The sequence below is a fragment of the Rana temporaria genome, chromosome 3 (assembly GCF_905171775.1).
Source record: "Rana temporaria chromosome 3, aRanTem1.1, whole genome shotgun sequence".
In the NCBI taxonomy this organism is placed as follows: domain Eukaryota; kingdom Metazoa; phylum Chordata; class Amphibia; order Anura; family Ranidae; genus Rana; species Rana temporaria.
In genome coordinates, this window is record NC_053491.1 from 171,725,374 (window position 1) to 171,741,159 (window position 15,786).

The following is a 15,786-nucleotide window of genomic DNA, read 5'->3' on the forward strand; positions in this document are numbered from 1 at the left end:
TTGGAAGCCTGAGGCTGGCCCTGTGGCTTCCCACCTGCATTGAATCGTCCAGGAGGCCGTCGGAACTGCCTGGTACCGGAAGTACTAGGGATAGGAGAGGAGGATCTCTTAAAGGAGGGGGGACCCCTAAACCTTTTCTTTACTGGCAACAGTGTACTTTTGCCACTGGAAATTTTCTGAATATAAGCATCCAGATCTTCCCCAAACAAACGCTCTCCATGAAAGGGAAACCCCGCCAGTAATTTTTTACACTGGGCTTCAGCAGACCAGTTCTTCAGCCAGAGTAACCTGCGCATATGAACTAGCGAGAGAGTGAGACGTGAGGACTGCTGAATGGAGTCCTTAATAGCATCTATGGCAAAACATAATGCTCTGGGAAACTCAGCCAAATTCTGGGCCTGTTGTGCCGGCAATTCCTTTAAGACCCCTTTAAACTGGTCTTTCAAGGCCTGGCAAATCCCAATAGCCGCAATTGCAGGCTGGGTTATTCCTCTCGCCGAAGCAAAAGAGGTTTTTAATAAAGTCTCTAATCTCTTGTCTGTCGGATCTTTGAATACCAGAACGTTGTCTACTGGACAGGTCAAAGATTTGTTTACGCAGGACACAGCTGCGTCAACCTTGGGGATGCCCCATTTTTTAGTGAATTGCTCCTCCATGGGGTATAAAACCGAAAACTTCTTAGGAGGAAGAAAATATCTATCTGGATGTTCCCAATCCTTGTAGATAAGCCCTTCCAGCAGGGGGTGAACCGGGAAGGAATAATTAGCTTGAGGAGCTTTTAAGGAGCCTAAAGATGAGACTGCACTTGAAGCTGGCTCTGAAAGTGGCAACTTGAAGGCCAAACGGACCATCTCAGTGAGGGACTGGACCAACAATTTTTCGGATTGCGACGCCGAAAAGGGTTCTCCCAAAGTGGAATCCTCAGAGTCCACTACTTCCAGCTGACCTTCTGCCAGATCTCCAGAGGGTAAATCAACCTCTTCTGAGGATGCATGCCCCAAATCGAGGGACTCCTCAGAGGGAGAGGGGGACCTTGTGCGTTTTTCCCTTGAGAGAGAGGATGCAATCAAGGTCGCTAATCTCTGCTCCAGACCCCCCATAGCTGAGGCCAGAGCCTCCTGTGTCACAAAAACTGGAGCAGGTGGGACAAGGGCAGAACAGGCATCTGACAGCCCTGATGGTTCACCCTGGGCCTCCTTCAATTTATCAGGAGAGGAAGCAGCCGCAGGAGCATGCCCGAGATCCTCTGAGCCAGATGGCAATCCCTTTGCTTTTTTGCTTCTAGTCCCTGAGCCTTTAGCCATGATAAAGCTGAGGTACTCACAATAGTTGCAACTACTTGCGAACCTATAGACCAGCACTGACGCTGCTATTTGATGGTTGGCAAGGTGCAGAGCCCACTATGCGCCTTAAGCAGATGTCACTGTCCACCACCAGTACCAAATACTGAAAGTATGTGCACAAGATCTCTGTGTCCACCGTCAGCCAGAACCAGTTAGGTGGACTGGAGCATATAAGGACTAGGTGTAATCACCTGACCTGCTCTGTCCTGTAATCTCAAGTCTCATAGAGAACAGCTGAGATAGACCCCCTGCGCGCATGCGCACGCCGCTGTCTAGGCGTGCACCACGAGGCTACGCGCACACGCGCGTACATGTCGTCACACGGATCACGCCGCGCACATTCGTGCGCACCGAAGCAGCGTACAAAAAAGTTCATTTTCGCCCGCGCGTGCGCATGACGCTACGCGCTCATGCATGAGGATGGAACACCACAGCTCCATGTGAGGACCAGGTAAGCCAAACATTTTGGACAACTTTTTTCTGCTTTTAACCTGCACAGGAGGGGCTAACTACCTGACTAGAGATACCCCTCCTCCCCACAACACACAGGACCATATAGAGAAGCACAGACAGATAGCTTTAGGCAAACATAATGGCTCAAATAAAGGAAGGTTACTCCTAGGACCAAGTCCTGAAGCACCTTCACTTACCTGATCCAACGCTGCAGGACTCTGCATAAACAGACAGTCCAATCTTCACCCATCACGGAGAGCAGCGTCTATAGACCTTCAGGGACCGGGGTCCATGGACAGGAACACCACACCCCTGGACCCATATCGCACCCTGTCAGTAGACTTTTGGTATTAGGAAATTGACCAAAGTACTGAATAACCAGGATCCAGCTCTCAAAGAGAAGCATTACAGGCCAAACCCCGTTCTTCTTAACCGGGGCCCGGGTACCGTCCACTTTGGCTCAGAAGCACTTTGGACGGATCCGGATTTCATGGAGGCTTTTTACATCCAATATGGATCCCTCCAGTGGAGCTCCTTGGAGCACATGTTCACTCGTGACCAACACCTTAGACACTGGCAAAAAACTGAGGTACTCCCGGTATGGGAGGGGTTATATAGGGGAGGGAACTTCTTGCCTTAAGGGCGTGCCAGTGTCCACACCTGAAGGTACTCTCTATAACCCACATAGTAATTACTATGCTTCTCTGTGTCCCGTGATGTACGATAAAGAAACACCCTTTGGTACAATAAAAAAAATCATGAAACTGATGAATAAAGCACACGTCTTATTCTAATAAGTTCATTCTCTGCTTTTCCTGCTTTACCATGCTGTACAAAAATCTAGACAAATTGTGTTTGCAGCAGGAAAGTCAAAATTACAGTAAAATAGCTGAGAAGAAAGACCCTTATCTTTGTTTAAAGCTTTGTGAATTTAGCCTAAAGTCATTTTCAAAAGATTCCATGTGCTCAAGTCTCAAGGGGTAAACAAAATAATTGATTGTAAAGAATTTTCACTATTTTGTTTTTTCAGTTTTATTTAGTTTGAGCCTGCCAACTCTAAAGCAGTTTTACATATTAAAAAGTGTTGATAGTGAAAAACAATTCCTCATGCGGAGAACATAAATCATTAAAAACAGTGCTTAATGTTAAAAAAAATAACAACAAAAAACATAAAACAAAACAATTCTGAATGCAAATGTTTGCAGATGGCAGTGTTGTGGCCCCATTTTTTTTTTTGGTGTGGGAAGTGTAAGTCTACAAGTTTTCCTTTGACGGGAGTGGTAAAAAAGAGATTTTTAATACAGCTTACCTGTAAAATCTTTTTCTTGGAGTACATCACGGGACACAGAGCGGCATTCATTACTATATGGGTTATATGGAGTACCTTCAGGTGTAGACACTGGCAATCTTCAAACAGGAAATGCCCCTCCCTATATAACCCCCTCCCATAGGAGGAGTACCTCAGTTTTGTAGCAAGCAGTATGCCTCCCAAAATGGTCCTCAAAAGAGGGGTGGGAGCTCTGTGTCCCGTGATGTACTCCAAGAAAAAGATTTTACAGGTAAGCTGTATTAAAAATCTCTTTTTCTTTATCGTTACATCACGGGACACAGAGCGGCATTCATTACTATATGGGATGTCCCAAAGCAATGCTTACAATGAGGGGAGGGAGAACATCTCCAAGACAAAAGGATTTAATTTAGAGATATACTCAAATCATAATAAATCCAACTTATTTGAGAAAAATAATCTTAAATTTTAAATTTAACTCAAAAAAAGAGGAGCCCCCGGAATCCGAGGGTCTCAAACTGCAGCCTGCAGCACTGCCTGCCCGAAGGCAGTATCAGTATTCCTTCTTACGTCCAACTTGTAGAATTTTGTAAATGTGTGGACAGAAGACCAGGTTGCCGCCTTGCAAACTTGAGCCATAGAGATCTGGTGGTGCGCTGCCCAGGAGGCGCCCATGGCTCTAGTAGAATGAGCCCTTAATGATACTGGAGGAGGCAACCCTTTCAAGCCGTAGGCCTGAGTGATCAATTGCTTAATCCACCTAGAAATGGTGGACTTTGCAGCTGCCTGCCCCTTCTTGGGCCCATCCGGTAGAATAAACAGGACATCTGTTTTCCGGATCTTCTCTGTAGCTTTAAGATAGGCCTTCATGGCCCTGACAATATCCAAGGTATGCAGCAACCCTTCCTTTCTGGAAGTAGGTTTAGGGAAGAAGGATGGTAATACCAAATCCTGGTTCAATGAAAACTGGATATGACCTTCGGTAAGAAGGAAGGATGAGGGCGGAGAACGACCTTGTCCTTATGAAATATAAGATATGGTTCCTTACAGGATAAGGCTGCCAGTTCCGAAACTCTTCTTGCGGAAACTATGGCAACCAAAAACACCAACTTCCTTGTCAGTAGAACCAAAGGAACTTCAGCCAACGGCTCAAACGGTTGTTTCTGTAAACTCGACAGAACAAGATTTAAATCCCACGGACAAAGCGGGGATTTAACTGGAGGTTTAATACGTAAGACCCCTTGAAGGAAGGTCTTAACCAGCGAGTGGGTGGCCAGTGGCCGCTGAAACCACACTGACAGGGCAGAAATCTGTCCTTTGATTGTGCTTAATGCCAATCCTTTATCCACTCCTAGCTGGAGAAAACTTAAAACTCTATCTATGGTGAACTTGCGAGGAACCCATAGCTTGGACTCGCACCAGCCTATATAGGCCTTCCAGACCCTGTGATAAATCACCCTAGAGACCGGTTTCCTGGCTCTGATTAGGGTAGAGATTACCTTCTGAGACAGACCTCTACCCCTGAGAATCAAGGATTCAGCTTCCAGGCCGTCAAATTTAGATGCCGTAAGGCAGGGTGGAGGATCGGACCTTGCGATAGCAGGTCTGGCCTTAGAGGCAGAGTCCAAGGGTTTCCCACTACCATCCTTAGGATTAGTGAGTACCAAGCCCTTCTGGGCCATGCTGGAGCTACCAGGATAACTGGTATGTGCTCCACCCGGATCCTGCGCAGCAGGCGGGGTAGTAACTGGAGCGGGGGAAACGCATAAAGAAGCTTGAACTGATGCCAAGGGCAAACCAGAGCATCGGTTCCGCAGGCCATCGGATCCCTTGAGCGGGACATGAACCTGTCTAGCTTCTTGTTGAGTCTCGATGCCATGATATCCACGTCCGGCACTCCCCATCTTTGGCAGAGTGCTTGAAAGACTTGTGGATGCAGAGACCATTCCCCCGGCCATAGAGTCTGGCGGCTTAAGAAGTCCGCCTGAAAGTTGTCCACTCCGGGAATGAATACTGCCGATATGCAGGGCACATGAGCCTCTGCCCATAAGAGAATCAAGCTCACTTCTCTCTGAGCGGCCTGACTCCTGGTCCCCCCTTGGTGATTTATGTATGCCACTGCCGTGGCATTGTCTGATTGAATTCTCACCGGGAGCCCCTGCAATTTCGACGTCCAAGCCCTGAGGGCTAGTCGAACAGCTCTGAGCTCCAAGATGTTGATGGGTAAAAGCTTCTCTGGCTTTGCCCAAATACCTTGGCGAGTGGAACCATCCACAATCGCTCCCCAGCCCGTCAGGCTGGCGTCTGTGGTCACTATCTTCCAAGCCACTGGGCTGAAAGATTTTCCCTTCAGTAGATTCTGAGGGTCTAACCACCAACACAGACTTTGCCGGACTCTTGATGAGAGAGGCAACGGGATATCCAAGGCCTGTGGCCTTCTGCTCCATGCTGACAGGATGGCTGCCTGCAGGATGCGAGTGTGGCTCTGGGCGTATGGCACCGCCTCGAAAGTAGCCACCATCTTGCCTAGTAATCTCATACATAGGCGAATAGTCGGTTTTTTCTTGCTTAGAACCAGTAGGATTAATTCCTTGATGGCTTTGACCTTCCTCAGAGGTAGGAACACCCCTTGTTGTTCCGTGTCTAATCTCATGCCGAGATATTCCAACTGCCTTGTGGGCTGGAATGTTGACTTTTCTTGATTTAGGACCCAGCCGAACCTCTCGAGGTATTGGACCGTGAGGGCCACTGCTCGTTCCAAGCCGGGAGATGAGTGGTCTATGACTAGGAGGTCGTCCAGGTATGCTAGGATCGTGACCCCTTGGATCCTTAGCTTGGCTAGGATTGGAGCTAGAACCTTCGTGAACACCCGGGGGGCCGTAGCCAACCCGAAGGGAAGCGCCACGAATTGGAAATGACGCGAAGCCACCATAAAGCGTAGATATCTTTGATGTGGCTGATAAATTGGAACATGAAGGTAGGCATCCTTTATGTCTATGGACGCCATGAAGTCGTCCTTTTGGAGTGTGGCAGCTGCTGACCGCACGGATTCCATCCGAAATGAGCGGACCTTTAAGTATGCATTTACCATCTTTAGGTCCAAAATTGGCCTGACACCTCCATTGGGCTTTAGGATGATGAATAGGTTGGAGTAGAAACCCAGCCCCTGTTCCAGGACTGGTACCTCTACTATTACTTCCTGGGAAAGTAGATGATCTAGAGCCGACCTTAATGCGGCTCTTTTCTCCAGATCGTTTGGAATCCTCGACTCCTGGAAATGAGGAGGAGGAAACCTTAGGAACTCTAGCTTGTAGCCTGTGGCCACGGAAGACCGTACCCACTCGTCGGGAATGTTGGCTTCCCAAATCTCCGAAAAGAGTCGCAGCCTTCCCCCCACCTTCGTGGGTGGGGGCGCCCCTTCATGAGGTAGACTTGGGGGCTGGTTTTGCTGGCTTGCGAAACCACTGCCTCTTGCCCCTAACAGCCTGTCCTCGTGATCTGCTGTTGAAGCCGAAGTTTGTTCTTGCAGGAGGCCGTCGATACTGCTTGGCATTAGAGGGCCCCTGCCCAGGGGAGGACTGTCGTTTAAACGCAGGTCCCTGAACCCTCTTCTTAGTTGGCAAGAGAGTACTCTTGCCGCTTGAAATGGTCTGAATGTATTTATCTAAGTCCTCTCCGAAGAGCCGTCCTCCATGGAAGGGAAACCCTGCCAGGAGCTTCTTGCATGGGGGCTCAGCCTCCCAGCTTTTTAACCATAATAGTCTTCTCATATGGATAAGGGATAATGATAAACGTGACGCTTGTTGGATAGAATCCTTGATTGCGTCTACCGTAAAACATATGGCCTTAGGGACATCCGAAAATTCTTCTGCCTGCCCGGCAGGAATAAGTTCAAGCATTTGCTTAAATTGATCCGATAAAGCTTGAGCGACTCCAATCGCAGCCACGGCTGGCTGTACTACTGCCCCTGCAGAAGTGAAGGAGTTCTTAAGTAGGGCTTCCAAGCGTCTATCAACTGGATCTTTGAAAACCTGTACGTTTTCTACAGGACATGTTAACGATTTGTTAACACATGAGATGGCTGCGTCTACTGCAGGAGAAGCCCATCTCTTGGAAAACTTTTCTTCCATAGGATATAAGACAGAAAATTTCTTAGGTGGAAAGAAAACCTTGTCTGGTTTGTTCCACTCTTGGAACAAGACTTCCTCCAATAGAGGATGGATCGGAAACACAGCACTGCTTTGAGGCGCCCTCAGTGAGCCCAAAGCTGAAACCGTGGATACCTGGAGATCTGGTACAGGTAGGTTGAATGCCTTATGGACCAAGTCCGTCAAGCCCTGAATCCACCAGCTCTCCCTCAGGGAGACTGCCCCAGACTCCTCTGTATCCGGATCTTCGATCCCTGAACCTACCTGGTCTCTGTCCAAGAGGTCCAATTCCCCAGAGGAAAGGACCTCCTCTTCCGAGGGTCCGCGCACGGGTGACGGAGATCTATTCCGCTTACTACCCCGCATGGCTGCGGCTATCATTTCTCCCATGCTTCTCCGCATCTCATTTAAAGAGGCGAGTAACACCTCCTCCGTGACCACCTTAGGGTTGGGTTGACTCGCGTCAGCTCTAGCCCCAGACCCCGATGGCCCAAAGGCTCCCTGTGGGGAAAGCAGCGGCATAGCTCTATCCGAGACCTCAGATTCTGCGGGGGAATCCCCACCTTTTGTACCCTCTGCTCTTGATGCCATGGTACAATACCGAGGTACACCTGCTACTTATTGGTACCTGGGACTTATAATAGTTAAATGCCCAAACACCTGTTTGGGGAATAAAAAATGTTTCCTCTACCCTAGATGACACCTTCTTTCTTTTTTTTTTTTTTTTCAAAGAAAAACTTTTCTTTTTTTTTTTTTTTTTTTTTTTTTCTTTTTTTTTTTTTTTTTTTTTTTTTTTCTTTTTTTTTTTTTTTTTTTTTCAATCTAGGCAAGAAAAAACATTCTATCCCCCTGAGTAGTATTGCCAAAGAAAAGACTATGAGATGGAAAAGAAAACCAGCCTATTCCTAGGCTAAACCACAATCTTCTGAAGACTGTAGTATTCTTTCTGGCCACTGTGTGTCCTCAGCGCCCCGTGCTTCACTCCAGTCCTTCCTCCCTTAAGCCAGAGAAATGAATGAGCTGTGGCATCTAAGGAAGGGCCGCCCCTTCCTTTAAACCACTGACCCGCCCTTCCCCCCCAGCTAAAACGGCGCCAAATGCGTCTATAACACGTGCACGCGCACCGCGCGCGCGCCCGCCGACGGGGGGGGGGGGGGGTTGGGAGGAAGGGCCTCTCTGTTCCTGCAGCCGCAGGCCTGGAGCACACGAGGAGGTCAGCGTTTTGCCTGCCTTGCAGGCATGAGGGAGAGGACTGGATAGAGCATCGCCTGGAGGCTTGCAGGTAAGCATAGCTCTCTGACACACACATACACTTGTACATAAAAGGCCCCACTCACAGCTTTTGCAACACTACCAGGGAGGTCACTTTTTATGGGGAAATATAACATATAGAGCCATCCTATCTTCATGATATGTGACTGGTTTGCCAGATGCAATGCATAACCTTTAGGCATGTCCCCTGTGACCTCCCAGAAAAAACTTGCTAAGAGCCAAGCCCCGCAGGTTTTTTCCCCTTACTTACCTGCTCCATGCCGCAGGACTTTGCCAAGCAAGAGGTCCAATCTTCCCCCATCTCCGTGGGGATGTCTAGACCTTCAGGCCCTGGGAACCTTCTTCTTCCATGAAGGATCCACTGTCCTGGGCCCATACAGCACCCTGGCAAACAGAAAACATTAGGCGCCCCAAAGGTTTTCTAAGTTCTGGGCCCAGGGTCCAGCTCTCTTAAAAAGAAAGCATTATGGGCTATACCCCAAGGGTTTGGGGTCCGGTTACTGACCACTTTAGCGCGCAGGCTTTTTTGGACAGAACCGGTAGCTCACCTAATCCCAAGGATGCGGAGGCAAGCTAAACCATGACTAACACCTAAGACACTGGCGTAAAAACTGAGGTACTCCTCCTATGGGAGGGGGTTATATAGGGAGGGGCATTTCCTGTTTGAAGATTGCCAGTGTCTACACCTGAAGGTACTCCATATAACCCATATAGTAATGAATGCCGCTCTGTGTCCCGTGATGTAACGATAAAGAAACAGAGGTTTAACTGCATGTTTTTACTGTCCCCTGGCACACATGTGAATAGGGCCTTAGAGTGCAGTAAAGTCACTGTCAAGTTATGTTTAGGAGCCATAGTAATAAGGTCCAGTAAAGTCAAATCCTAATGCCGCGTACACACAATCATTTTTCAACATGAAAAAAAACAAAGTTTTTTCAACTTCATCATTAAAACTACGTTGCCCACACACCATCATTTTTTTAAAAATGCTCTAGCAAAGCGTGATGACGTACAACAGCGCTATAAAGGGGAAGTTCCATGCAGATGATGCCACCCTTGGGCCTGCTTTAGCCGATTCCGTGTTAGTAAAAGACGATTCACGCTTTTCTGTCTATTACAGCGTGATGAATGTGCTTACTCCATTATGAACGGTAGTTTTACCAGAACGAGCGCTCCCGTCTCATAACTTGCTTCTGAGCATGCACGGGTTTTTAACCTCGTTTTAGCCCACACACGATAATTTTTTACAACATTGTTCAAAACATCGTTAAAAAATGCAGCATGTTTTTTTGTCGTTTTTCAGAACCCGAAAAATGATGTGAAGCCCACACACGATCATTTTAAATGACATTTTTTTAAAACAACGGTTTTTTTTCATGCCAAAAAATGTGTGTACGCGGCATAAGCCCTGTAAAAGCATTTATGCCTTCTGCCATTTTCTTCCTCCTACTTTTATTTTTGGTGGTGGTGCAGGTTCTTTGAAATAGCGTAGACTTTCCAAATTTTGGATGCAATGCATAATACATTAAAGTTTATAGATTTCCAGACCCTGAAGTAAACACCACACTTGGAGTCGGTTCACACCACCGCGACCTGGGCGGCGACTTCTGTTGTGCCCCCAAGTCGCGTGACATAACAAATTACATGAAAGCTAATGAGAGCCGTCTCAATGCACACTACTGAAGTCGCTCCGACTTCAGAAAAGGTTCTTGTACTACTTCAAGGCGACTTCTACCCATTGATTTCAATTGAAGTCGCCTCTAAGTCTTAACTGAAGTAACACTTCAGGAAGTGAAAATAGTTTTCCAAGGCAAACCCCTCCCTCCCACAGAGCAGATTATTATGTGATTGGCCACTGGCAAAATCACCTGTCCCGGAGGCGACTCGAAGTCGCATTGTAAGTCGCTCCAAGTAGCGCTGAAGTCGCGCTCAAGTCGTCTCCAAGTTGCCTTGTAAAGTCGTGCTGGAAAGTCGTGTTGCCCAAGTGTGAACCGGTACTTATATTAGTTAGGAATGCAAAAACATCACAAAGGAGTAAATAAAAACAAACAAACCTGTTTCCTTTAAATTCCTCATCACAAAACATGCACAGCCTCTGAAAACTTGTATCCGATCTCTCACTCTGCTGCTGTTCCAAAATGATTCTCTGTTAAATTATACAAACATAAATGTATTATGGCAGATGAGAATAAAAAAGGTATGAAACGAAAAAAAAAACACACCCGAAAATATCAAACAATATTTTTGATAAAAATACACTAAAATCATTATTAGTGGATACAAATACAACAACATTCCTGCTAAAGCTCAGCCGACTGGAGCTGTGTTACTTTTCGAGGATGCAGCAGCTGCACGAACACTGCCACATATACTAATCTGACAGGCATGTGGTACAGGTGTATGGCCCCAAACAAAAACAGTGTGCATTCAATTCAGTGCCACTTACCTACACATGTTAAATTAGAACCTTTGGTTGCGTTTATACAGCTGCTGCATGTCCTTACATCAGGGGTCAGCAACCCGTCGATCGCAAGCAGGTGACAGGTAGATCACATGCCTTGGTTGTCAACCCCAGAACCCTCCTATTCCTACACAATCATTGTCATCAGAGCACATTACTAGTCTATATACATGAGCTCATCAGCCTTTGGTCTATAACAGGGCTCAAAATTTCAAGTCCTGAGCTACTAGCCAGGCCTCAATGGTTACTCGCCACCAGTCCCACCCAGCCCGCCCCTAATTCCGCCCCTAAACATGCTCTCATAAAATGACACTCAAATGTAATATGCAGAATTAAGTTATTAAAATAACAACTGTATCCGTGCCCACCAATGCAGGCTGCGTGTGTCCACCATGGTGCCTAGTGCCCACCAATGCAGCTGTGTGCCCACCAATGCAGCGGTGTCCCCACCAATGCAGCCATGTGCCCAGTGGCCACCATGCAGCCTTGTGCCCACCAATGCAGTCTTGTGTCCACCATGCAGCCGTGTACCCAGTGCCCACCAATGCAGCCATGTGTCCACCAATGCAGCCGTGTGCCCACCAATGCAGCCATGTGCCCAGTGCCCACCAATGCAGTCTTGAGTCCACCATGCAGCCGTGTCCCCACTAATGCAGCCGTGTGTCCACCATGCAGCTTAGTGCCCACCAATGCAGCCTTGTGCCCACCAATGCAGCCTTGTGCCTAGTGCCCAACAATGCAGCTGTGTGCCCACCAATGCAGCCGTGTCCCCACCAATGCAGCCGTGTGCCCAGTGGCCACCATGCAACCTTGTGCCCACCAATGCAGTCTTGTGTCCACCATGCAGCCGTGTGCACCCATGCAGCCGTGTGTCCACCAATGCAGTCGTGTGCCCACCAATGCAGCCGTGTGCCCAGTGCCCACTAATGCAGTCGTGTGCCCACCAATGCAGCCGTGTGCCCAGTGCCCACCATGGAGCCTTGTGTCCACCTTGCAGCCGTGTGCCCAGTGCCCACCAATGCAGTCTTGTGCCCACCAATGCAGCCGTGTGCCCAGTGCCCACAATGGAGCCTTGTGTCCACCTTGCAGCCATGTCCCCAGTGCCCACCATGGAGCCGTGTGCCCACCATGCAGCCGTGTGCCCAGTGCTCACCATGGAGCCTTGTGTCCACCTTGCAGCGGTGTGCCCAGTGCCCACCTTGCAACCATGTGCCCACCTTGCAGCCATGTGTCCAGTGCCCACCATGGAGCCTTGTGTCCACCTTGCAGCTGTGTGTCCAGTGCCCACCATGGAGCCTTGTGTCCACCATGCACCCGTGTGCCCACCTTGCAGCTGTGTGCCCAGTGCAACTTTGCAGCCGTGTGCCCACCCTGCAGCTGTGTGCCCACTGCCCACCATGGTGCCTTGTGTCGACCTTGTAGCCTACCTGTGGAGCCGAGGAACAGGAGAGCCGCCCAGGTGATGAGAGTGTGCAGCGGGGGAACACAGTGATAACAGCTTTCATTTCAATAGCTGTGTTCCCGCCGTGCAACGTCGTATATAGCCTATAGCCCCGCTCCCTGGCCGGGGAACTTTGATAGACAGATCAACCGTCCAATCCCAGTGACGGGTGATCTGTCAATCAAAATCCTGTGACCAGGGGGCGGGGCTGTATCTGACAGCGGGCGGCGGGGAACACGGCTATTGAAATGAAAGCTGTTATCACTGTTCCCCCCGCTGCGCTCTTAACACCTAGGCCGCTCTCTCTCTCTCTCTCTCTCTTCCCCCTCTCTCGGTGATCGCTGGGAGCAGTACTCCCATTTAAAACACCCTCACCCCCCCCCGAATCCCAGGCAGCCCCTCCTTGCCAGACCTCAGAATCCACTTGCCAAATGCGAGCAGGCGAGTGGATTTTTGAGGGCTGGTCTATAATATAAAGTGTGTGTGTGAGGGGGTTTCTACAGGGGTCACCCTGATATACAGAGATGACACCCCAGGCAGCGATCTCTGCTAAATATATCCCCCAACTACACACAGTGGATCCCACCACCCTCTCCTCCAGGGTGACCCTCCCTTACCCACTTGCTTTCAAAATGGAGAGCGGGGAAATGGTCGGTAAATGTGTCACTTACCAGCCACTTCCATTTCTGAATGAACACAATGAGTGAATGGTACTGATCATTGGCTGTATTTACTATGCTTCAGTTTGTGAACAAACAGAAACCTGCTCAGCACAGAGCACTTCCCATTCCTTCATTGTCCAGTGCAGCTGAGGCTGCAGAGAAAGGGACTGGGGAATATCTGTCCCTTTGTCTCAAATGTGAGACAACAGGGGGATCCGTTTAGAACCCTGATATTTCACCAAAGCCCCCAAAACAGGGATCCTAAAAAATAATAATAAAAAAAAACTCACTCCATCCACTACCCTACTGACACTGTCCACACACCATCCAGTGCCTTACTGACACTGTAAACTGATCTACTGACTGACATGTTTAAGGTAGGCCAAGTTTATATTTTACAGTGACATTTGTTTTATTATATTTTTTTTTACGTTTTCCTTACTATTTAGGTAGGCCTTCTTAGTTAGTTAATAAAATATATAATTATTTTTTTAAAGGTGATATTCAGCTTCCAAAAGGTTGCCTATCCCTGGGTTAGAGGATAGAAGCAGTTAGGGGACATTTGTTTGTTTAACTGCAATGGCAAAAGTCCCACACTAAGAAATATTGTTCTGGGGGCATGGCATGGAGTAGGACGTCTGGGATCTCAGCTCCGTCCTTTACTCCAGACTCCTACAAATCCTGAACTCCACCACCATCCTGACGGCTCCCTCTGGGGACCCTCCACACTGTGCCACCCAGCTCCACAAGACTGGACAGCCGCACTTCCACGAAATTCTTAAAATGTTGCTTTTAATAGTAAAAAATGGAAACAACACTACAAGTCACAGCAGACAGTGGGGTGGATAGCTGACGCGTTTCGTACTGGGGTATCAGCGCTTAGTCATAGCTAAAACTAGCACTTAGCTATGACTAAGCGCTGATTCCCCCTGTGCGTAACGTGTCAGCTATCCACCCCACTGTCTGCTGTGACTTGTAGTGTTGTTTCCATTTTTACTATTAAAAGCAACATTTTAAGAATTTCGTGGAAGTGCGGCTGTCCAGTCTTTTTCTCCAGTCTTCGCTCCATGCATTGCCTGCACCCACGCTTCTGAGAGGACACCGATTGCGGAGTGCACTCACCTGGAGCGGCAGTTTCCCTTTTCTCTACCCAGCGCCACAAGATCCTGACCAGGCGGAGGCCCGAACGGAACAGCGTTCTCCTGGCCGGCAGCGTCCCTCAGGAAAGACCGCGGCTTTGGCCTAGTTGCTGGAGCCGGCGGCCATCTTGGTACAACCGGGCCCTGTCGGATTTGAGTGCTGTCTCTCCGGATCACTGCTAGCCCCCCACACTGCTCCAACGAGGGACCCACTTCTCCACCACTGCCTGCAGCCCTCCTGGGGACTTCCCTGAGCACTGGCAGGCGGCCGATCCCGGGATTTAATGGGCAAGTTGCGGCCAACTTGATACACCCCAGCGGCCAACCCCAGCCTCCTAGTCTCTCTCCTCCTGGCTATGGGCCCCACTCCTCCACCACAGCACTCTGGCCACTGCGTGAAAACTCCCTTCATCTGAGGCTGTGGAGGGAATCCAGAGACGTAGCCGATGACCAAGATGTGAGAGGTACCTGAGCCCTATCCACACCGCACACATCCTTAAGTGATCCTAAGCACCTGACTAAACCATCTGCGTATCCCATCAGCTTCCTTAGATCCTCCAGTCCCACAGCACATCAGGGGATGGTAAAATATGGCCCTGTAATGAGGAAGCACCGGGGTTCTTGCCGCCGCCGCCCCCCCCCCCCTCGCAGCAAAATGGTGCCGACCAGCCCCAGTCAGAAGCATGGACAGTCCTCCTCTTCCTCCTCAAAGCGGCGACCTCCAGGGAAGGGTGAGTCACAGCAAACCCAGGCCTCTAGCCCGACTGACCCCCTCCTAGTCTTCCCTTCTGATGACACTGACCCTGACTCCCGTGCAGCTCCGCTATGTGATGCAGAGCCCACCCTGGCACAGATTATGGGGGCTATACAGCACAGCCATGCTTCTCTTACTACACAGATGGACTCCATTAAGACAGATCTCTCTTTCCTGAAACATGATGTTCATACCCTCCGTCATAGAGTGACAAAACGCAACCCTGTCTCTAAACGTACTATATTGCTTCACAAATGGCACATGCCCATTGGTGGTTTTATCCTGAGGCCAACAATGCGGCGGCTGCTGCTCTAGAGGCGGTCATCCTCACCTCATACGAATCTGTCCAGAACCTAATACACCGTCTGTTGCTTAGGGGGAGGGAAGGGGTAAATGTTTTGACCATAACCTTGCGGATCTTTAAAACCTCTATACTATTACCACCCAGCACCCCAACTAAATATTCCCCCAATTCCTCGCTATGGGGAAACCCATGCCTAACAGAATTTCATCAGAGAACCAACGAGGAGTACTGGTTTAAGAAAGGGGTAAAAACGATATCGCACCTATTTACAGACAATACGTTCCGTTCGTTTGAGGAATTCCAGAGAGACTTTGGACTCCCACGCACGGCCTACTTCCAATATTTACAGATACGACATACCGCTGCAGCACAATTCGGGCTGCGAAATATAGAGATAGAGATTTCCACTTGAAAAATTACTGATGGATCCCACCCACACCAAACTAGTTTCCTCTTACTATAAGACTCTACTACACTCCACGACCGCTAGGCTTACCACCATTGAACAGAGATGGCGCACA

General features: G+C 48.9%; 1 protein-coding gene across 1 annotated transcript in view; it reads right to left on the reverse strand.

The window, feature by feature from the left end:
• Positions 1–15,786, reverse strand: part of ZNF277 (zinc finger protein 277) — a 101,536-nt gene that overhangs the window by 39,585 nt on the left and 46,165 nt on the right. Inside the window, exon 5 of the mRNA XM_040343813.1 lies at positions 10,559–10,650. Within this exon, the coding sequence (XP_040199747.1) occupies positions 10,559–10,650 (92 nt within the window). The remainder of the gene's footprint in view (positions 1–10,558; positions 10,651–15,786) is intronic.